At 48.6% G+C, this 23517-nt stretch overlaps 1 protein-coding gene across 1 annotated transcript in view; it reads left to right on the top strand.

Moving 5' to 3' along the window:
- Positions 1-12514: 12514 nt before the first annotated feature.
- Positions 12515-23517, top strand: part of LOC101105047 (ectonucleotide pyrophosphatase/phosphodiesterase family member 7-like) — a 36706-nt gene continuing 25703 nt past the window's right edge. Inside the window, exon 1 of the mRNA XM_015103812.3 lies at positions 12515-12795. Within this exon, the coding sequence (XP_014959298.3) occupies positions 12534-12795 (262 nt within the window). The 5' untranslated portion in view covers positions 12515-12533. The remainder of the gene's footprint in view (positions 12796-23517) is intronic.

Raw genomic sequence — 23517 nt, 5'->3', positions numbered from 1 at the left:
AAAAAAAAAAATCACCACTTAAAATTCGTCTTCTCTCTGGGTTTTATCCCATCCAAGACTTATTTCCCTCGGCCTGCAGTCTGTGGAGCAACTGGGAAGAAGCACACGGTGCTGCTCTATCCCTGTGGTCCCAGCTGTTCCTCAACTGCCTCTCTGATCATGGCACCTCGTGATTCCAACTCACGGCCGCGAGGTCCTAGATAGGGAGGGGGAGGGCTGGGGGGCGGCACACGCTGCCTCAGGAGGAAGAGAGAAAAAAAGACTCTAAACAACCAAGCCTTACCTTGGTCGTGGCTGGATGGGAGACTGTAGCCCCAACAAAGCCGGACAAAGTTCTCACACTTCAGATAAAGTTTCTCACACTTGCCTCTCAGCCTCCTCCATCCTAGCCCGACACCGGGCTCCCTCGAACTCTGGGAGGCACTTAGCTGTTTTAATCCCTCCTCTCCCCTCCCCCACATCTGCTCATCTGGGAGGAAGGAAGCTGTGGTAGGCAGAATTCTAGGACGGCCCCAAGATTCCCACACTCTGGTGTCCATAGCCTGTATAATCTCTCCTTGAGTGTGGTCAGACTCTGCGATTAGGTTACATGGCAAAGGGGAAGGGATTTTCTGATGCAATTAAGGACCCTGATCAGTTGACCTGGAGCTAAAAGAGAGACCATGAATGGGTGGGCCTGACCTAATCAGGGAAGCCCTTTAGAGCAGGTGAAGTTTCAAAGAGATCCACCCCCTTGGCCTTCAAGGAGAAGCAGAGAGTGATGCTGCGAGCTGCCTGTGGAGAGAGGGGCAGCTTCTAGGAGCTGAGGGCCTCAGACCCACAACCACAAGAAACTGAATCTGGCGCACAAACTGAAAACACTTAGAGGAATAGCCCAGGCCTCAGATGAGACCCCTGCCTCAGCTACACACTGACTATAGCCCGTATGACCCAGTTAGGTCCTGCCCAGGCTCTTGACCCATGGAAACAGTAATGTAAAAAAATATATATATATATATAGGTGCTATTTTAAGCTGCCGAGTTTGTGTTAATGTGTTGCCCAGTAATAGAAATTTAATACAGAAGTAAACTAACCCTTTTGACCATCGGTGGAAGTTACTTCCACTCCCTCTTTTTATCTCAGCTCTGAAAAATGGATGCTTTTAACTCCGTTTGTTGCAGATAAGTCTGAAGCCCAGGAAAGCGATGGAATTTACTGAAGGCCGCCTTGCTATCTGACACCTGAGCTAGAACTCAGCCCCAAGCCCAGCAAATAAAGTCCACAGTGTTTAAGACACCCACTAAGTTTTGCCCCTCCCCCTCAGCCTTGCTCTTCAGAAACCTGTTTCTTCAATGAGAAATCTCAACCAAGAGTTTCAAGGTATCGTACTCTTAATTCTGACAAAGTTGAGTAACCCCCAGATCAACAACAACAGTAATCAATAGTACTTTGAGCCCATTTGTCTCCGTCACTGGGCTATCCCCTCAGGGATAGATGGTATTATTACTGTTCTTGTTGTTAACCTCCACATTACTGATGATGCCTGAAAAGGTAAAGGAACTTGCCAGAGGTCACACAACCAACAAGCCGTGGAAATAGCACCTGAACCCAACCCGCCTTAACCATCACACCAAACTGTCCCCCCACAAACCTCTCAAGCCTGACATTCTGAACCAAGTGGGCGCCTGATCATAGCTTGGAAACACACATATCTTCTGAAGGCTAGTGGATGACAATTTGCTCCAAACGTGTAACTCTGCTCAGCCTTAACGTGACAGCCTGGATGGGAGAATGGATACAGGTGTGCGGATGACTGGGTCGCCCTGCTGTGCACCTGAAACTGTCGCGACTCTACTCCAACATGAAATAAAAAGTTAAGGGAAAAACTTGAGGGGACTCACAAATAAGGAACCATATGTAAGTGAGTTCTGTGTAACTGAAGAGCAATGAGGCTGTTCACAAATATTTTGGCTCTCCTTCCAGGCACGTGGAAGTTGGGCGTGACCGTGTGATTTTTTTTTTTTTCCAATAAAACAAGAGCAGACGTAACGTGTGTTGTTTCCAAGCGGAAGACTGTGTGATTCCCCTGCACTAGTGATCAAGGAGACACACACAGATGCACCATCCATCAGCCTGCAGCCCTGAGTGTCTAAGAATGGACGGATTACCCCCTAAAATGCCTAGATATACGCCAGACACGTACCATGACCGAGAATAAAACTTGGGACACTGAGCCACTATGCTCTGGGGATTGTTGTTACAGCAGCACAAACCACACCATCCTGCCTAATACACTGCCCTAAGTAGGGCTTCTTGCCAAAGACTAAGACAATCTTCGAGTTGATGACAATGTGAATAACAGAGCAAATACCAATAAAATCCGCTACTTTGTCAGGCTAATGAACCCAAACGGAGCCAACAGACATAAAAGCAACAAATCATCAGACTGGAAACAGAACTGTCAAAAGAGGCACAACTGACTAATTAAGCGATTGGCGAAGAACATCAGGCAAGACACAGATGTTGTCATCATCATCATTTATTGTATCCCCAATTGCACATAATGTCTGACGAAGGAAAACACCAAGTGTTTAATCTCATTATCTATAGTTCAGAGAAGCAGCTCTCCATTTTATTTATTTATTTTTTTTACCCCTTCACTCTAGATTTCTTTATTGGGCAACTATCGTGTGTCAAGCACTGCGCTGGGTGCTCTTGCTAAAACGCTGAACAGGGTAGGCATGCCCTCACCCTTGAGAAGCTTATGGGCTATTGGGGGAGACAAATGAAACCATGCAGAGTAGCAAGAGGCTGAGGTGGAGAATAATAAGGAGTCCGCTTTATAAAGGGGGTCAGGAAAGACCTCTCTATGGAGTGGACATTTTTTTAAACATGTATTTACTTATTTGGCTGTGCCAGATTTTAGTTGCAGTACATGGGATCTTCGTTGCCACGTGTGGGATCTTTAGTTGTGACATGCAGGATCTAGTTCCCTGACCAGGAATCAAACGTGGGCACCCTGCATTAGAAGCATGGAGTCTTAACCACTGGATTGCCAGAGAAGCCCCTGGAGCAGATATTTAACCTAACACTGAAAGGATGATCAGAGGCTAGTTTAGGGAGGAGCAGAGGAAAATCATTCCAGGCTTAAACAACAGGTCCTGGGGTAGGAAAGTTTGTTGGGTCCAAAGAACCAAAAGGTCAGTGTGACTGAGAAGAATAGGAAAAGGAGAGGAGGCGGGGAGAAGTGGGGAGCTGGGCAGGAGCCTGCAAGAGGCCCAAGGTCTGGATTTTATTCTCCACACAGTGGGAAGCCAAAGCAGGAACCCTAAGATCCCGTTAGCTTCCAAGTGGAAAATGGATTGCTGAGGGTTGAGAGCAGGGGCAGGAAGACCGGTTCCAAGGCTGCTGCCATAGCCCAGCTGATATATGATGTCCTGGGCTAAGACAGTGGCAGCAAAGATGGAGAGAATGGAAAAGTTGAGATCAAGTTCAGAATCACAGGACTTGGGGATGGTGGGGAGAGGGGGAAAGAGGACAGTGCCTGGGTTACTGCCTTGAACAGTCTATGTGCTATTTAAGGAATGGGAGACACAGCTGGGGCCCAGGGCACGAGGGGAGGAAGAGCGAGGGTCTAGCTTTGGTGACTTTGGACATGTTAAGCGTGAGATGTCGATGACTGACAAGGAGGGAAAAGGCAAGAAAAACATTGGATGCATAAGCTGGTGACTGAAGGAGAAGTGTGAGCTAGAGATGGACCTTTAGGAGTCATCGGCCAAGGATTGGCAGGTTAAGCAATGGAGGTGGATGGACCCACCTAGGAGCAAGTCCAGAGGGAGAAGGAGAGAGTGTCTGGACTAGGCTGTGAGAATAGCCAACAGGTGAGAGGTGATTATGTTGGACAAGCAAAGACGTGATCCGGTGCCATCCCCCTCCCTCCCAACCCTGCAACATGCCAAGATGTGGCTCAGCCTCTGCGGACTTCCAACGAGCCCCCGGGTATCCCTCTTTCTTCTGAGACCTTTCCCAAAACCTCCCTTCCACACTTAGTGAAACAGGATTCTCAACATATCTGCCTTCTCCTCCCCCATCCAACCTAAGCAAAAACTTTTGAGTATGAGAGGAATAAAGAAGCCTTCAGCGTCTGTTCTGCACCGCTAATTCCATCAGATTTCTCGTTATTCACGCCTGGCAGTCTAATTTTCTTCATTCGACTCTCCCAGCACAGTCATCGCCTTAATTATTGACCTTTTCACTCTTCTCGCACCACCCCTTCCTCCGTCTTCGTTCTCAGAAAGTTCTGCTTTCACAGTTATCTCTGCTGGTTCCTCACCTGGGGATCGAAACTGTTTTCTGTGGACAAGTCGTCCCCGTTTCCAATCTCAATCAGACAAGTCAGAGATCTCTGTACATCAGACATTAAGTTCATGCTCGACAGGCCATGCCCCTGGTTTCTTTCAGCCCATGGGTGAATAGGTTTACATCCTTCTCGGAGATGTCTCACCGAATTTTCACAAGGTTGGAGTGTCACCCTTACAAGGGTGACAGTCGCTCCTGCTCTCTTTCTCCTGCTCAAAACACAGCAGGAAACAGTGTTACATCATCACATCTATAGAGCACGTGCCTTGTTCTCAGGGCCACATCTTAGGAGGGGTGGACAAACTAACAGGCATTCAGAATATGATTGCCACAATGGAGAAGAAAATCAAAGATACACCAAAGAAGCTCGAAAGAGTTAGAGATATTAAGTCTAGACAGAACATGCTGGTGAGGAGTCAGGAAAATTGCGAGCTACCGTTTTGTTTTGTTTTTTTTACAAATAAAATTTTATTGGAACTTAATAGCCACGTCCATTTGTTTACATATTGCCTATGGCTGCTTATCACGCTGCGGCGGCAGAACTGAGTAGTTGTGACAGAGATTGTCAGGCCTGCAGGGTCTATCTGGGTCATCACAGGAAAGGTTTGCCGACCCCTGCTCTGGAAAGAAAACGGAATGAGAAAAGGAAGGAAGGAGGGAGGGAGGCAAGAGAGAAGAGACAGAATATGGCTGTATTCCAAATATCTACTGTAAGAAAGAGGAATTTGATTTCTTTAGCATGGCCCAAGATATCATAAAGAAAGCTGAGCGCCGAAGAATTGGTGCTTTCGAATTGTGGTAATGGACAGGGCTCTTGAGAGTCCCTTGGAGTGCAAGGAGATCAAACCAGTCAATCTTAAAGGAAATCAACCCTGAATATTCATTGGAAGGACTGATGCTGAAGCTGAAGCTCCAATACTCTGGCCACCTGATGCGAAGAACTGACTCACTGGAAAAGACCCTGATGCTGGGAAAGACTGAGGACAAAAGGAGGAAAGAGCAGCAGTGATGAGATGTGAGAGGGCATCACCGACTCAACGGACATGAGTCTGGGCAAACTCCAGGAGATAGTGAAGGACAGAGGAGCCTGGTATGCTGTAATCCATGCGGTCGCAAAAAGTTGGGGTGACTTAGTGACTGAAAAACAGCAACAACAAAGATATCAAACAAGGAGCAACAGATTCGAAGCTACAGGACAAGAGTTCAGCCTGTCCTTGCTCACAAGGATGAGCTCTCCAGCTGGCAGGACTCCACACCCGAAGGGCTGCCTGGAGCAGTGAAGATGATGTCACTGGGTGTGTCAAGTGGACTAAGGTCCCGCAGAGGCATGCAGGTTTAGCTAGAGATTTTGCTAAAGGAAGCACGCAAGCTGAAGAGGTTTGGAAAGGCAGGGTGAGGTTGGAGAAAGGGCTGTGGCTACAGACAGCAGAAGGGGGAAATTATGGGGAGCAGGGAGAGTGAGGCAGCCACAGAGTGAGGAACTTTACGAAAGAGGCTTAACCGTGCGATGTAAGACATAATCTCTTTGGGACTTCCCTGGTGGTCCAGTGGTTAAGAACCCACCTTGCAATGCAGGGGATGAGGGTTTGATCCCTAGTCCAGGAACTAAGATCTCACAAGCCTTAAACCTGCATGCTCTAGAGTCCACAAGGCACAACTATGGCTCCCACATGGTCCAACAAAAGATCCTGCATGGTGCAGGAAAGATCCCATGTGCTGCAGCCAAGACCTGGCACAGCCAAATCAATTACCTGATTTTTTTTTTTAATGACAATCTTTTCTATGTTCTCCCAAAATCTTCCGTTAAAGGAATATTAATATTTTTTCAATGCTTCTGGGGTTGTATTTGTGAAGATTTCCAGGAGTGGATGAAATGTGGCATTTGTCTTAAGGAAACAGCATATTAACCCAAAGAGACCTGGGTCCCTTCCCGCTGAACCAACCCTTGCAGGTAAGTCACAGAGGCTGGGAGGCCATTCAAATCCTGCCAATCCTGAGGCTGAAGGAGTCTTTGAAAACATGATCTGGCTTAACACTAGCACTTTGCAAAACACTCAACATGAACCTTGCCGAAGTGAAACCACAGGAATACCTTTTTTTTTTTTTTTTTTAACTTTTCTTTCATTTCAGATCCTTCTTTGGAATTTCCAGGGCTCAACAACATGTGAAAGATTCCAGAAAGCAAAATAATTCCTGAGCTTTGGAATTTCCCTGAGGATAGTCCAAACCTGTGAAAATTTCACAGGAATTCACCCCAAACCCATACAATGGACAACACTTAGAGGGAACTGTAAAACTATAGACTCTGGGGGACTACGATGTGCCGGTGCAGGTCCATCAAGTGGAACAAACGCACCACTCGGTGGGGATGTTGGGCGTGGGGGAGGCGGTGCATTCGTGCAGCAGCGAGCATGTGGGAAACCTCTGACCCTTCCTCCTAACTTTGCTGGGAGCCTAAAACTGCTCTAAAAATGTTGTCTTCAAAGAAAATGTTCATAAAAGTTTCAAACAAAAAGGACATTGAGGACATAAGTTGGCTCTGAGTTGGATCCTAGGAACTCATAGATCTTCATCAGATGGGATCTGTGTACCCGACAAGTTCATACCCTCGTGGGCTATTTCTATAGCACCCAAAACTTAGTAACTTTGAACCACACCATTTACTATCTCTTGTGATTCTGTGAGTTGGCTGGGCATTTCCTCTGCTGGCTTTATCGGGGCTCACTTGTACTGGAGGTCCAGCTGGGCTGGAAGGTCAATAATGGCCTCACAGATGTGATTGACAGATGGTGCTGCTAGTGGCCAGGAACTTGGTTTTTCTTCATGTGCCCTCTCATCCTCCAGAGCCCATCTCCACCTGGCTCCTTGAGCAGGAGAGTCAGGGCTCACTTGGTGCTGCCTGCCGCGAGAGCAAAATGAAGGGAAGCTTGAAGGGTTCTCAAGACGCAGGACCAAACGCCAGACACCATCAGTTCACCTGCGTTCTGTTGGTCAAAGCAAGTCATCGCCAGTGCAGGTTCAAGAAGAGGGAAATAAACTCCACCTCTTAATGAAGAATTTACAATCAGAGTACAAAAAGGCATTTCTGCGGTTTTGCACTCACCTTTGGAAAATACCTAACACACCCACACACTCCTTTATGTGCAACCATCCCTCCAGATACATCTGTTGCCAGCCAGACCCTGAGCTGGACAGTACTCAATGGAAGAAAGAGATGAGAGTGTCCTGCATGCCAGCTCTCCTCTTGCTTGACTTCAGCCCCATCGTAAGCAGACCCCATCAGAGTTTACATCCCTTGAGAAGCATAGTAATTGATCTCTGGATCAGTTGGTAAGTATTTGAATCTGCAGCAACAGCCTGCCCATAGTAAACAGTTCAGCCTGTGCTAGGTTTTTCCCTGCTGCTAAATCAAGCTGAGCGAACCACAGTGTGGTTTTATATCCAAAGAAATGTTCAAAGCCCCCAATCATCAACAGGTTTAACAGGATACATCTCCTAATCCTTTCCTTTCATCACAGATATCTCTCTCTCTCTTTTTTTTTTACTTCAGCCTACCACCCTCCCTTCTATTGAGATTTTCATCTCTTCCTACCATAGTCACATGGCTCTGGTGGGGTTCACAAAGAGCTGGCCAGGACTGAAGCAACTTAGCACACATGTTCCATGTCCTTACTTGACTCCACCCTCCCCCACCCCCTCACTTCCCAGCCCCCATGCAGTTGATTGGTCCAGGGATGGCAATCTGACTCAAACAGGCCAATCAGAGTTCTTCCCTCAGGTTTCTTTTTCCTAGCTAGAACTGGGAAAATACAGTCATCCTCTGTGATGACGTGAACTATGGAGTGAGACAAAGAGGAACTTCTGTGGCCACACTCCTCACTTTTGGAGAAAGCCAGTCCCAAGCAAGAGGAAACTGAGGTGATATGCAGACAAAGTCAGACACAGAGATGAGGCGAGAGATCTGGGGTGTGAGTCCCTGGAGCCAAGCTGCGACCCTGCCTTTCTGCAGAGTGACTTTCGCGACCTGGGAAATTACAGCCAGAAAGGCCGCATGCAGATGCCATGTCTGCAGCCCATGGGCATCAACTGCTCTAGACCTACATACACCCCAGGCTGAAACTCCCCACAACGGCCTTCTTCCCTGCCTCGAGTCACTTCCCCACTCCCCCGTGGGTGCTCCCTGGGGATGGGCCCAAATAAGCCACTTGCACTCCCATCCTTGTTTCAGGATCTGCTTTGAGGGAAAACGAGACTAAAGCATGGTCCCTTTTCTTACCTACCCTAGTAAGAGGTAGGTTTTTGTCATTTGCAACCAAGAGTTCTGACCATTACCTTCTGCTGGATGATTCCTAAAATGTGTTTGGAAATTTCCTCATCTCCATTCCAGTGACTATGTCATAAATATGTTTTTTTCTTAACAAAGTTTAATGGGGTTTCAACCAAAGTTTCAAAAAATGCACTGCACTTCTGTACAAATTCCCAGTGACTGATACAAATGTCACGCAAAAGAAGGTGAGGGTCAAAGATAGCTCTACTGGGCCAGCAAAAAAAATCTAGTCCAAGATGGCACGGGCGGGAGGTGTTTCCAGAACTGGAGGGCCCTCAAGCCTGCATGACCCGCAGCTGAGTGCTAGAACAGCTTGAAAACATAGTGGCCAGGACGAGATTTGCCCTCTCCTCCATATCTCATCCTCCACCACATCCAAACTGCTCAATAGACATTTGCTAAAACAGATGATGGACTTACACCTTCCAAACTAGAGTTCAACAAAAAGAAAGCAAGATATCAGCGCTGTGACAACAAGCATCACAGTGGCCGCCATTAGAATTCTCTCTAGCCAGCGTCCTCCACCAGTCTCTGCTGATTGCACCAAAGGCTGCACTTTGGGGAAGACTCAGGAGACATGGTGGGTTGTTGCATGACTGCTGGCTGTTTTGTATGTGTTTTCTGTATTTCCAGAATGTTAAGATGTATATGGATTGTTCCTAAAAGGGCCCAAATGATTAACAAACAATTCTCAAAGGGCCAAACTACTCAGTACAAATATTTCACATTCCCTCCAAGAATCTACACACCAAGGACTCAAGATTCTCTTTGAACCAAAGAACGCCTGGCCTGGGACAGTCCTGATTCCCAGCATCAACAGCAGCTCTCCTCCAGGCCTGGCTTTCCCAGAGCAGCATACGTTGTTCTTTGCCACCAAGGATATCCAGGGACACAAACTAAAGATAATGATGCTTTATTGGCCCTCAGTCATCTGTCCTTTCCATGTGCTGGAAGGAGTGCCAAGTCCAATTTGTCCAAGCACAAAATAGCATCATTGGCATCATTAGATCAGATATGGAAGCTATCAGTGGCAATTCATTATTGTATAAAAAGTAAACAACATTTAACCAGTACTTAACCAGTACTAAGGACCAATGTAAGTGCTTTACCTGCTGCATTAACAGGATAGACTGTTATATCACAGTAACAAATTATCCCAAAATCTCAGTGGCTTGGCAACAGAGGCTGACCTCTCACATTGCACTTCCACCATGGGTTAGCTTGGAACTATGATCTGTTTGATCACTCAGAAACCCAGCATGATGGAAATTCTGGCATCTCAACCCAAGGCTTCCACAGTTCCTGTGGCAGCAACTGACAGGGTGAGGCAGTTATGCACCAGTCCTTGAGAGCTTCAGGCTGGAAGCCATACACGTGGCTTCCACGTGAAACACAAGGGCCATGATTACAAGGGGGATGGGGAGTGGCGGGGGTGCGGGTGGGGGCAGGTGGAGATCCCATGAGCAGTAAGCAATCATGTCAACATACATCATTTCGCTGGCAGCTCATGACTTCAGGAAATATATCATTATTCCTTTTGTACGGAGAAGGGAAGAGAGGCACAGAGAGGTGATAATATTTTCCCCAGGTGTAAAACGTAAGCCCAGAGCAGAGCTGTGAGCCCAGCCCGCAGGCTGCAAAACACTCTCAGCTGCTTCACTGCACACTCATCACAAAATTCTATAAAATTCCATCCTAGAGCAAAACACCATGCTAATTAATAAGAGAGGCCAAGTTACGCAAATACAGAGTGGAGCTCTCCTGATGCTCCACCTCCTCACCCCAAAAACTCAACCTAAGCAAATGCCTGGATCAAAATTCTCAGGCAGTTTCAGGAAGAGGGAAATGGGTCACCTCATCTGGGTCTGATATCCTGCCTGCAGTCCACCCACATCAAGACAAAAACCTTCTGAAAACTTCACCCGAAAACCTGGGCAGACTGTCACCTCCTGTCACTGGAAAGTCCACTGGTGACAGCTTTATACAGCTCACAGATCCTTCAAAGCAGAAAAGGTAAATGTCATCCATGTACTTGTAGAAGGTGGCTACAGGCAGCTCTGTTAGGAGACGGTTGTCACATCCAGATGAGCACCCGAAGTTAGATGTTACCAACAGGCTAATTCCTCCCAGCCTGCGAAACCCAAATCTAGCGCCACCTCCTCCAGGGAGCCCTTCTCTGTCTGGCTTCCCCAGGTGAGGACCCTCTCCCTGTGCTCCCAGCCCCAATGAGCACCTGTGGCAGGATTCCCCTTTATGTGTCTGCCTGTTCCCTGGACTCTGAGCCACACAGGCAAACTCTGCATCTAAGCTTGTGTGTATCTGTCACCTAGCATATATCACGTGCGTTCTCAGTCACTAAGTCATGTCCGACGCTTCGCGACCCTATGGACTGTAACCCGCCAGGCTTCTCTGTCCATGGGATTTTTCCAGACTAGAATACTGGAGTGGGTTGCCATTTCCTCCTCCAGGGGATCTTCCTGACCCAGGGATTGAGCCCACGTCTTCTGTACCTCCTGCACTGGCAGGCAGATTCCTTGTCACTGAGTCACTGCGGAAGCCCATGGCACATGGAACGTGCTCAGTAAATGTGGGGTGGAGGGATAGATGCTTAAGCCTGTTCACAGCCATTTGTTCCCTTGGGGAATTTTATATCCCTGTGTGCACCAAACATGTAGCCAAGTATTAAAAGGACAGTCACAGCCTCACTTCCGCTGGGTGGCCTTGGAGAGGTTCTATAGCCTCTCTGAGCTGCTTATTCAGCTACAAAGTAAAAACTGCCTCATAGATATGTTGTACAAATTAAATGGAAAGTGGGGAGTATTCAAACAAAAGCTCATATGCAAATGTTCACAGCAGCACTATTCACAACAGCCAAAACGTGGAAGCCAAGTGCCCATCAGCTGGTGAACGGATGTATAAAATGTGGAACATCCACACAATGGAATATTATTCGGCCATAAATGGAGTGAAGTACTGATGCATGCCAGTGCGCCACGAAAGAACCTTGAAGACGCGGTGCTCGGCAAAAGAAGCCAGACACAGAAGCTCAGGTGCTGTATGACTCCACTTACTTGAAGCGTCCAGAATAAGCAAATGCAGACAGACAAAAAGCAGATTAGTGGTTGCTGGGGTCTGGGGGAAGGGAAGAATAAGAGACCGCTAACATGCATGGATGAAAACAGCCTGAAACTAGAGAGTGGTGAATGCGAATGGCCTAAAGGTCAGCCCTGTGAATGTCGCTGAGACTGTCCACTTTCAAGTGGTTAGAATGGTAACCTTTATCTTTTGTGTATCGGACCACAGTGATTTTTTTTTAAATTCTTATGGGTAATGTTCAACTTAATAACCTTTCTAGAATTTCAAAAAACAAATATTAAATGGGATAGAATAGATGATGTACGTACAGTTCCCAGACCTCGTGGGCATGCGATCCGCAGCGGCTGTTTTCATAAGGAACAGTCATTTGTTCTCCCTATAAAAACAGGCTGTATCGAGTAAAGGAAAGCACCAACCTAATTTGTTCTCCAAATGTTCACAACAGTGGGATCTGTACGCGCCCAAGCCATCTCGCGTGGCTGGCCTCTTCCCATCACGGTAAGATGCACGTCCTCCTGAGCGTTGTCACCATTCCAGCGCGCGGGGCCGGGGCATTAAGCATATCAGGTGTGCAACCCCCACCACCACCCGCCTCCAGAGCTCTTCCGTCATGTCAGACCTGCGCCATCTCATTGGGTTCCGGGTGTTCTGATCCACAATAGAGCTGGGACAGAATTATCAATGTGGACTTTGCTCAACCGCAGATAAAACAAGGCAGAAAACGGGAGCAGGCTGTGACCCCGGCGGTGAGAGCGTGGGAGGCACTGGGACATGACAGGGCCCCAGGCCCTCGCGCTGCTTCTGCTGCTGCTGCTGCCCGTCCTGCTGGGCTGGGCCAGCGGCCACCCCGTCCCCAGGACGAAGAGCTTCCACAAGCTGCTGCTCATCTCCTTTGACGGCTTCCGCTGGGACTATGACCAGGACGTGGACACCCCCAACATGGACCGCCTGGCCCAGGAGGGGGTCAAGGCCAAGTACCTCACGCCGCCCTTCGTGACCATGACCTCCCCGTCCCACTTCACCACCATCTCGGGTAAGCTCTGCCCCGCAGCCAGGCCACTGTGCCAGCAGAAGCCTGGCGTCCGCCGTTCCCTGAAACAGAGAGCAGCTTCTCTGGCACCTCTGGGGAGACTGAGGCAGCCCATGCGACCTGGGATCACTACCCTGGAGGAAGTGCTAGCTTAGCATGCCTGGGGATACACAGGGTTGTTTCTAGAACCCGTGGCCTGCAGACAGGATGGGGACCGCAGCTGCAGACTCCAAAGGCATCTCCCCGATGCCCTAGGCCCACCCTACCCTCCATCCTGCCTTTCATATCATGGCCGGGGATCTTGTATACAGTAAATCATTAAAAGAGTTTTATTGAGAATAATAAAATATTAAAGCCTAAAGTAATCAGTTAGATCAGGTACTGCTTAATGCTGGTACACTGGAGGGACATGTACGATCTTTGAAGAGAAGTTAAATCTTGTCTTTCAATGACCCAGAAGGTCCCCACGGCCTGGCCCCTGACCTGCTCGCTCCGAGCCTCTCTCATCTCTCTTCCTCTCACAAGCTTCCCTCCAGGTCACGAAGGCCCCCTGCATGTGCCTCCAACCAGCCCCCACCTGCCTCGGGGTCTTGCCCAAGCTGGCCCCTCCAGCTCACCTGGGGCATGCGGGTCACTGGGAGAGACAGACATCAGAACAGTAAACACAGACATAGATGTCATTACAAGCCAGAGAGACACCAAGACGGAAGAAGGCAGCAAGGGCAGAGGGACTTGACATCAGAGAGACAGGAAAGGGCTCCTGGAGGAAGGTGAGCTGCCCGTGAAGGAGATGTTGGGGGACTTTTTGGCCGTCTGGTGGCTGAGACTCAGTGCTCCCAAAGCAAAAGGCCTGGCTTCATCCCTCGTCAGGGAATTAGATCCACATGCTGCGACTGAGAGCTTGTATGCCGCAATTAAAGATCCCCATGCTGCAAGGAAGATCAGAGATCCCATGTCCTTCCCTGGTGGCTCAGTGGTAAAAAGTCTGCCAGCCAATGCAGGAGACACGGGTTCAATCCTGGGTCCAGGAAGATCCCCCAGGCCGCAGAGCAGCTAAGCCCCTGCACCACAACTACTGAGCCTGTGCTCCAGAGTCAGGGGCTGCAACTCCTGCGCCCACATGCTGCAGCTACTAAAGCCCGTGCGCTCCAGAGCCCGTGCGCCACAGCAAGGAAAGCCACCACAATGAGCAGCCTGCGTAGCAGTGAAGACTCACCACAACCAAACATGAAGAAATAAAAAGAAAGAGACCTCGGGAGTCCAGAGGCAGGAAAAGTGTTCCAGGCAGAGGGAACAGCACGTACGAGGTCTCTGTGACAAGAAGGAACGTGATGGATCCAGAATGCCAGTTGCCACTAAGAAAAGAGATTCCAGTCTAAAGAGGCAGGGGAGGAGGCAGTCAGGATGCGAAGGGCTCGCCTGTAATTAGACTAACAGTAGCTTCCATTTCAAATGTGAGCCTGATGTCAGGCTCTGTGCCACAGGCTTTGCCTTGGGTATCTTCAGGACAACACTGCAAAGCAAGTTTTCTCATCCACAGGTGAGAAAACAACTCCACAAGGCTGAGTAACTGACCAGCCACATGGTCAGAAAGTGGGGAGGAAGAAGCCAGACTAGGAACCAGGGTGGCCCTGGACACACGGAGCTGGTTCTGCTCATTCTGAACTGGGAATCGGCAGACCCCTCTCGCAGGGCAGGGAGGGGCGCTAGTAATGTGAACCTCACCCACACACACACACCCAGAGAACCACTTGCTAGGGTCCAAGGGCAGCTCTGGGAACCTCTGACATAATGGGCAAACTGCTGGTGCCTTTTTGCTGGGATTTCCACCCAACTCTCAAAGGGACCCTTGAATCAGAAACTCGAAAAATAAAGCTAAGCAGCCACTCAGAGGGAGATTTGCTGAGAGGGATTTTCCTACATGTAAACTCTTCCAGACGCAAGTCATTCGGGAACCATTAGTACCAGGAAGCAGGAACGAAAGAGCACTTTTCTCTACTCCCCAGCGGCATTAACTTCATAACGCTTAAAGATCTCCCATGGGCAGATTCTGGGTCCTTGAGCGCTGAGAATACAAGGGGCACAAAATATTGTAAGGCATGCTCACCTTTTACTGACCCCCAGAAGGCTTTTGATGAGATGATACACACGGTGAGAGCAAATTTTTTTAAATTATAAAATCATGCCAACACTACTGCCAGCAGGAAATGGAAAACTTACAGCTTCAGTGGAGCGTAATTTGCAACATCATATACATTACAAACACACAAACTTTCTTATTTGGCAATTCTACTTGTAGGACTCTATCCTACCATTACTAATTTGCTTGGTGGAAAATGACGCACATACAAAGTCATTCATTACATTAGTTTGCAACAGTGAAAGAAAATAGAAACAACCTATCCATCCAGAGGGGAGTGGCTAAATAAAATAATGGACATGCATAGAATGACATACTCTGTCACCTTTAAAAGAAAAACTGAGAGGGATTTCCCCGGCAATCCAGTGGCTGGGACTCTGTACTTCCACTGCAAGGGGCACAGGTTCAATCCCTGGTCAGGGAACTAAGTATCCCACAGGCTGCACAGCATAGCCAAAAATATTCTTTTTTTTTTTAACTAAGAAAAACTGAGGAAGCTTTTTGTGTCTGGTAGGAAGTTATCTCCAAGATGGATTAAGTGACAAAAGCAAGATGCAAAGAATACGTGTAGCATGCATATGTGTGTGTATACATGCATATTTTTGCTAATAGATGCACAGAGAACCTCTAAAGAAATAAACAAGGAATTGGTAACACTGATTCCTCCAGGAAGGGGACAGAGTGGAAGGGAGACTTTGGATTGTACATTCAGCGTACCTTTTGGATCTTGGACCATGTGTATGTATTGCCTATAAAGTACTATAGGTCTATAAAATGCCTATTACATAAATTCACCACTTTATAGAAAAAAGCATGTTTTTCTATCCTTCTTATTTATAACCAACCTGCCACTTTTTGAGGTGGTGAACAAGTCACTGCCTTAAAACAGGTTTTGCAGCCTCAGCACTGTTGGCATTTGGGACCAGACGGCCCTCTGTAGTGGGGACGGTTCTGTGCAGTGTGGGATGTTGGGCAGACTCCTGGTGTGCATCATCTAGGTGCCAGGAGTGTCTCTTCCTCCCCGACAACCAAGAATGTCTCAGACATTGCCCAACACCCACTGGGGGACAAACTGGCCCTCAGCTGAAAACCCCTGTCTTAAGTGACTTAACCACAACCTGGCTTACAAAAATGCTCAGCAAGTACCACAGTCACCATATCCTTCAATTCTCATAGCAGTGATAAAAAGTCAGAACAGATGAGATATCCAAGGCCCATGAATGCACAAATCTTTCCTGAGGTCCCACAGCAGACCTTCTGCTGAGGGGCAAAGCAGGACCTGAACTCCGCCCTGGATGGTCCCTGACACCGGTCCTCTCTCCCTACCTTTAGCACGCCTACAGCCGTTTGGTGTTCTTCCTCCTAATTAAGTCAGTCAGTCAGTCAGTTCAGTCGCTCAGTCGTGTCCGACTCTTTGCGACCCTATGAATCCCAGCACGCCAGGCCTCCCTGTCCATCACGAACTCCCGGAGTTCACTCAGACTCATGCCCATCGAGTCAGTGATGCCATCCAGCCATCTCATCCTCTGTCGTCCCCTTCTCCTCCTGCCCCCAATCCCTCCCAGCATCAGAGTCTTTTCCAATGAGTCAACTCTTCGCATGAGGTAGTCATCCCAAACACCTTTGAATGTTGCACATACTCAGAGCTTCCGGGCAGCAGGGAGACATCCTGAATATGTCGTATTAATGACACAGAGGCCACCCTGGACCCAGCAAAAGCACCCGCATCTGTCTTCGTGAGCTGAGCTCAAGCCGACCTCTGTCTGACTCCACTGTGGAAAAGGATCATCCGTAATAGAAAAAAATAATGGATAAAAATTGGTGTTGCCAGCACCCGAAGACCTCTTCAGATTCCAGGGGATAGGCCTGACACAAAGTATGATGAAAGGGGCTCTCTGGGCCCAACGACTAATTAACTGGAGTTCTTACAAACACCTCAGGGCCAGTTAAGTCAGGAGAGGGGTGGGGAGACGACGCCGCTGTCCTGCTGCTCAGCTCAGCTGCACCGGCGGCTGCTCCCACGTGGGCTCCACGGAGCCCAGAAAGGCAAGCAGCCACTCCTCCAAGCTTCCCAGACAGAGGCCAAGAGATTAGAGACCAGGCGGTCCCAGGCAAGGAGTGCGGCAGGGAGAGGCCGTGGCCCAGCTGTGAGACGTAGCTGACTTGTCTGGTGAGGTCAGAACTCTGAGCAGCAGGGCCTCCTTGTGCCTGGAGCTGTCAGGTGTGTGGTATCTGGGCCCTCATCCCAGACCTAGGATCCCTCATCAGTTGTCCTGATGCTGGTGGAGAAAGTCTTCCTGGAGAGTTTGTTAGGACTGTATTCATCCTGTCAACTGACGAATACTGTTGGAGCATCCCTGTGGAGCCGAGCAGGGTAGACGATGGTCAGCTTCCCACTAACGTGTCTCCAGAGTCTTGCCCTCTTTGCAGGGCTTGACGCACACAGTCCCAGGCTCCCGCCCACTCTGTTCCCAAACTCCACACATCTTTTGGGAGGTTTCGCTTCCTTCTCGCTGGAACTCCACCAGAGTCAAGGACAAGGAGCCCCCTCCTTGGCGATCCTTCTGCCTCTGGGCTTCCTTTCTCAGGGAATCAGACAGGAGAGATTTGTTCTTACTCCCGTGTGTCCCCCTCAAACCTTTCTCTACACCCCAACTGCTCCGTGGCTCCCATAAGAGGCTTATATGAAACCCCAAAGCCAAAAGGAATCTCTGATTTCTCCAGTTTCTCCCATGGGATCCTTTCCTCGGGACATGAAAACAGAAATCCTGACTGCTTGAATGAAGGGAAGACTAAAGGAGAGAAGTCTGGTTTTTTTTTTTTTGTTTTTTTTTTAATATTTATTTGACTGCGTCGGGTCTCAGTTGCAGCATGTGGGATCTTTGAAACTCACTGTGGCATTGCAGGATCGTTTGCGGCAGCATGCGAACTCTTGGACGCGGCATGTGGGACCTAGTTCCCTAACCAGGGATTGAACTCAGGCCCCCTGAGCTGGGTGCATGGAGCCTTAGCCACTGGACCACCAGGCAAGCCCCCAGAGAGAGGATTTTAAAAACAAAGCTGGCTGTTAATTTAAAATATCCCACCTCATTATCACTCCACGTCAGAAGATCTTTGCATCCTTACAAAGTGTGTGTTTTTCCTCCAAGTATTTCCCCCCCGCACCGCCTGCAAGTGGGACTTCCAGGCAGGATGGAGGCTCCTAAGACCTGGGTAACATTCTTCCTCTAGTCCCGCGGGGCCAGGCGCTGGGCAGGGCTGCATGTTGATCGAGCTGCTTCCCTCTCTCATTGGAAGGGCTGTTACTTCCTCCAAGGTAGCTTTATTCTTTCCACCTGGATCCACCCTGCTCCTTTCATCAACCCCCACCTCCTTGAATACACACACACACACACACACACACACACACACACCCAGTGGTCTTGGCCACAGCACCTAACCATTCCTTTAAATGGAACGCCACATTGGTTTTCTATGGCTGCATAACAGCCACACAGGACTGCTGCTGCTACTGCTGCTAAGTTGCTTCAGTAGTATCCAACTCTGTGAGACCCCATAGACAGCAGTCCACCAGGCTCCCCAGTCCCTGGGATTCTCCAGGCAAGAACACTGGAGTGGGTTGCCATTTCCTTCTCCAATGCATGAAAGTGAAAAGGGAAAGTGAAGTCACTCAGTCGTGTCTGACTCTTAGCGACCCCATGGACTGCAGCCCCCCAGGCTCCTCCGTCCGTGGGATTTTCCAGGCAAGAGTGCGAGAGTGGGGTGCCATCGCCTTGGACAACACCCATTTATTTTCTCTCAGGTCCCGTGGTCAGGACTCTGAGCACGGTTGACTTTAGTCCTCTGCTCAGGGTCTCACAAGGCTGCAGTCAAGGTGCTGGCTGGGGTGGTCTCATCTGAGGCTCGGGGTCCTCTCCCAAGGTTAGGCAATTGTTAAGAGACTTCCTTCCCCGCAGCTGCAGAACCCAGGCAGCTTGTTCCTTCAAGGCCAGTAGGAGAAGATCGCCTCCGGACTCTCTGCTAAGAGCGCACCTGCTGAGGTCAGGCCCAGCAAGGATAATCACCTCTGGATTAACTCAGAGTCAACTGGTTAGGGCCCTTAGTTTCTCTGCAAAATCCCTTCAACTTTTCCATGTCCACTGGTTAGAAGCCAGGCACAAGTCCCACCCATGAGCAAGGGAAGGGAATTCTACAAGCGTGTATATCTGGGGCATCAATCCCGAGGCCATCTTAATTCTCCCTGTCATGAGTAGGTCATGGTTGGGACTCAAACAACTGGTGGGGGGTGGGGGAAGCATCGGTCTTTGTGGAAAGGTGACAGGTAATAGGGGATGGTGCCCCAGCATGGAGCCCCAGAAAGCCCCAGAATTATAGTCTAATCCCTAATGCCAAAGGGCACACTGACTGACTGTGGAGGCCGGACTACCCCATATCACAGTCTCCACATCCACAGGAGACCCTCTCTGTTGCTTAGACAAAAGTGATGGTGATGATGGTGATTCTGAAGAAGGAGGAGGAGGAAGACATCTAATTTGAAAGTACATATACTAATCTCCTAGGGCTGTCATAAAAAAGCACCACCAAGCCATGTGGCTTAAAACAACAGAAACTTATTGCTTCATGGCTCTAGAGGCCAGAAGTTTGAAATTAAGGAGTCAGTAGAATAATAAAGCTATGGTTTGTTTCCAGTAGTCTTGTACATACATGAGAGTTGGACCATAAAGAAGACTGAGAGCCAAAGAATTGATGCTTTCAAACTATGGTGCTGGAGAAGACTTGAGAGTCCCTTGGTCTGCTAGGAGATCAAGCCAGTCCATCCTAAAGGAAATCAACCCTGGATATTGACTGGAAGGACTGATGCTGAGCTGAAGCTCCAATATTTTGGCCACCTGATGCAAAGAGCCAGCTCACTGGGAACGACCCTGATGCTGGGAAAGTTTGAAGGCAAAAACAGAAGGGGGACGGCTGCAGATGAGGTGGTTAGATATAGCATCACCAACTCAATGAACATGAATTTGAGCAAACTGGGTGATAGTGAAGGACAGGCATGCTGCAGCCCATAGGGTCGCAGAGAGTCAGACACAACTTCGCAACTGAACAACGATCAAGAGCGATACTCTCTGAAAGCTGTAGGAATCCTCTGTCTCCTCCAAGCTTCTCATGGTTTTCCCATGATCTTTGGCATTCCTGGACTTGTAGTTACACCCCTCCAGCCCTCCATCCAGCCCGTGGAGTTCTTCCTACGTCTCTGTCTTCATGTGGCTGTCTTATTAGGACACCAGTCACTTGGACTAGGGACATACCCTCCTCTCTAATGACCTCACCTCTGCAATGACCGTTTCCAAATAAGGTCACATTTTGAAGCTCTGAGGTTTAGGACTCCAAAATATCTTTTTTGAGGAGCACAGTTCAAAGCCATATTCCCAAGATCGACTCTCCCGGCACCGGTTTGCTTCTCAGAACCAATCTCTGTGGCCAGGGGGATGGAATGGTGCTAAGCACGTGCCCACACCCAGGTCAGGGTGGGGAATGGCAAGCCTGACGCAAACCATGTCACCCATGGGGGACTAATGGGTCCCAGGTGGAAAGTCACGGACTGTCATCGGAGAAGCAACGGAAGAAGGACTGGCATGAACCTCAGGGATGTACCACCCAGCCTGGGCCCCGTGGTGTGGGGATGTGGGGTTGCAGTCAGTGACCCAAGACCGAGTCCCAAGAAATCCCAACTCCGTCCATGGGTCTGTCCACAGGGCAGGAGTGCCCAGTGGATTCAGTGACCACACCTCCCAGCTCTGTCCCTCTGTGTCCCTGAACTCTGTCATAGTTTCCCTCAGACCGTGCTGAAATGAAAAGCCATTCTCTGGGGGCAAGCAGCTCATTTCGCTAGTTTAAATCACACAATTCCCTCTCTCTCTCCAGAAGCCTGTACTTACTGCTCCATCACTGGTAATGACAATGAACATTTTCTGCAATCTCAGTTTTTATTGCAAAGTGATTGAGGACCAGCAAGATTAAGTTATGCTGCTGAAACCAAGGAAATCCCGCCAAGCAAATAGTGGGTGGATAGGAAGTCTTATGAAAGCATGCATTTCCTCCCCCAAGGAACTGACTGAAAATAAGAAGCTAACACCACCACATTTCAGATGAAAGCCACAATACTGTAATCTGACAATTTTAGATCTAGTCAAATGGATATGGCCTGGGGGTGAAAGAAGATGCTCTATAATGAGATGAAAGTGAAAAAGTGGGAAGTGTTAGTCTCTCAGTCATGGATAACTCTTTGCGACCCCATAGACATTAGCCCGCCAGACTCCTCTGTTCATGGAATTCTCCAGGAAAGAATACTGGAGTGGGCAGCCATTCCCTTCTCCAGGGGATCTTCCTGACCCAAGGACTGAACCCAGGTCCCCTGCATTGCAGGCAGTTTCTTTACCATCTAAACCACCAGGGAATGAAGGTCTAGAATAAAGCACGTGAGTTCCACATTTCCTCTTTTCTTGAAAGGACACTCAACAGCATTCTTAGGGCCTCTGGCAGCCAGAATAAAAAGTCTCTCTCAGTCCCAGAAGCACCAGGGCAACCCCAAAACTGGAGCAACCACTTATGGCTTTGTGGACTCTGTGCTGCACAATTTTGAGGGGGTTGTTTTCATTAATATTATATGGACGGTGCCCCCTGGAAGTGTGCAAGGCACCACTTGCACAAATGAGCAATCACATTCTATCCCAAAATCAACCTATGAGTAAATATTCCTCATTGATACGCAGTCAATCGTGAGTCCACCTCTCCTTCATGGGGCAAAGCAAAAAAGTATGGCCAAAGGCACTTGGATGATTTCTTTTTTTTTTTTTTTTTTTTTTTTTTGGTGTGCCAAGTCTTTGCTGAGGCATGTAGTTCTCTGCACAGGGATTGAACCCAGGCGCCCTGCATTGGTAGTACAGAATCTTAACCACTAGATCACCAGGAAAGTCCCCACTTGGATGATCTTTAAGACTTGATCAGGGCTTCTCATTGTCCTGCTATTGATATTTGAGGCTAGATCACTGTTTGTCTTGAGGGGTGGCCTGTCCTGTGCATTGTAGAGGGTTTAGCAGCATCCCTGGCCTCTAGTCACTAGATTCCAGCAGCATCCCTCTCCTAGTGCCTGATGTTCCTTAGGAGGTAAAACCACCCCCTCATTGAGAACCCCTGAACTAGAAGTGTAATATGCAAATCACATGTAAATCAGAGACCTGAAGGTCATATACGTGACACTGTAGCCAGTGGACAAAAAAGACCGAATGAAAGAGGTAGGAGAGGTAGGGAAAGAGAAAGGAAATCAAATTCCTGCTGCCGGTAACAACACAAGCCCAGCAGATGTTGCTGGAAACCCAGTCAGATGATGCCGTAAACCGTCATCAGCTCCCATCCTGCTCCCCTGGAAACAACAGTCTGACGAAAACGTCCTGAAAGCCAACAAAACCCACAAACATGAAGACGCAAAGCAAAGAAAACCACAGACTGAGATAGAAAAGCTGTCCCTCCAACACCAGGCATTTCCACAAGAGGATAAAAGTGGGACTCATGGGGAAAAAACTAAAGATAAAGGATGGCTGGGAAAACAAGGCATTTCCTAACTTTTCATTGCGGAAATTTCCAACTTGCAGAAAAAGTAGAGAGAATCTCACAATGAAGCTCTGTGTACCCAGCACCGAGCTGCAAAAATGTGTCCACATTCCGCCTCACCTGTCCTCCACTGTCCCCACCCAAGGCCCTGTCTTTCCTCCTTCCTTCTTTCCTTCCTTGAATCTTTTAAAGCAAGTTTCAGACATCAAGTCACTGCATGCATGACACATTGGCATGCCATTCTATCCTAAGCATTTGGTTTGTAGCTACAAAGCTTCCACTTCATATTTAACAGATTTGACATGAAGAAACTAGAATCCTTACAGGTAGAGAAGAGATCTGATTGTCACCATACAGTTTATCCTACTAGAGCTTCTCAAATTTGAACGTGTATATGAATCATCTGTGCTTCCCAGGTGGCTCAGTGGTAAAGAACACACCTGCCAGTTCAGGAGACACAGGTTCAATCCCTGGGTCAAGAAGACTCCCCAGAGAAGTAAACGGCAACCCACTCCAGTACTCTTGCCTGGGAAATCCCATGGTCAGAGGAGCCGGGCAGGCTACAGCCCCTGGAGTCGCAAAGAGTCAGACATGACTTAGCAACTACACAACAACAAGCTCCTAGATGCTCCCAGTGCCGCAGATCCATGCATCACACAGAGGAAGTGAAGTCGCTCAGTCATGTCCAACTCTTTGCGACCCCATGGACTGTAGCCTATCAGGCTCATCCGTCCATGGGATTTTCCAGGCAAGAGTGCTGGAGTTGATTGCCATTTCCTTCTCCAGGGGATCTTCCAGACCCAGGAATTGAACTCAGGTCTCCTGCATTGCAGGCAGATGCTTTACCATCTGAGCCCGAAGGGATAACCCAAAACACCAGAGCAGTGAAGCAAAAAATCATGACTGCTCGGGATCCCAAGGCCTTGAGTGAGAGAAGAAGCTGGGACCACTTGAGACTGAGGACTCAGGTGCATTGGTTA

The sequence above is a fragment of the Ovis aries genome, chromosome 24 (genome assembly GCF_016772045.2).
Source record: "Ovis aries strain OAR_USU_Benz2616 breed Rambouillet chromosome 24, ARS-UI_Ramb_v3.0, whole genome shotgun sequence".
Taxonomy (NCBI): domain Eukaryota; kingdom Metazoa; phylum Chordata; class Mammalia; order Artiodactyla; family Bovidae; genus Ovis; species Ovis aries.
Note: the sequence above shows the minus strand (reverse complement) of the source record. Positions and strands in the feature narration are given on the sequence as shown.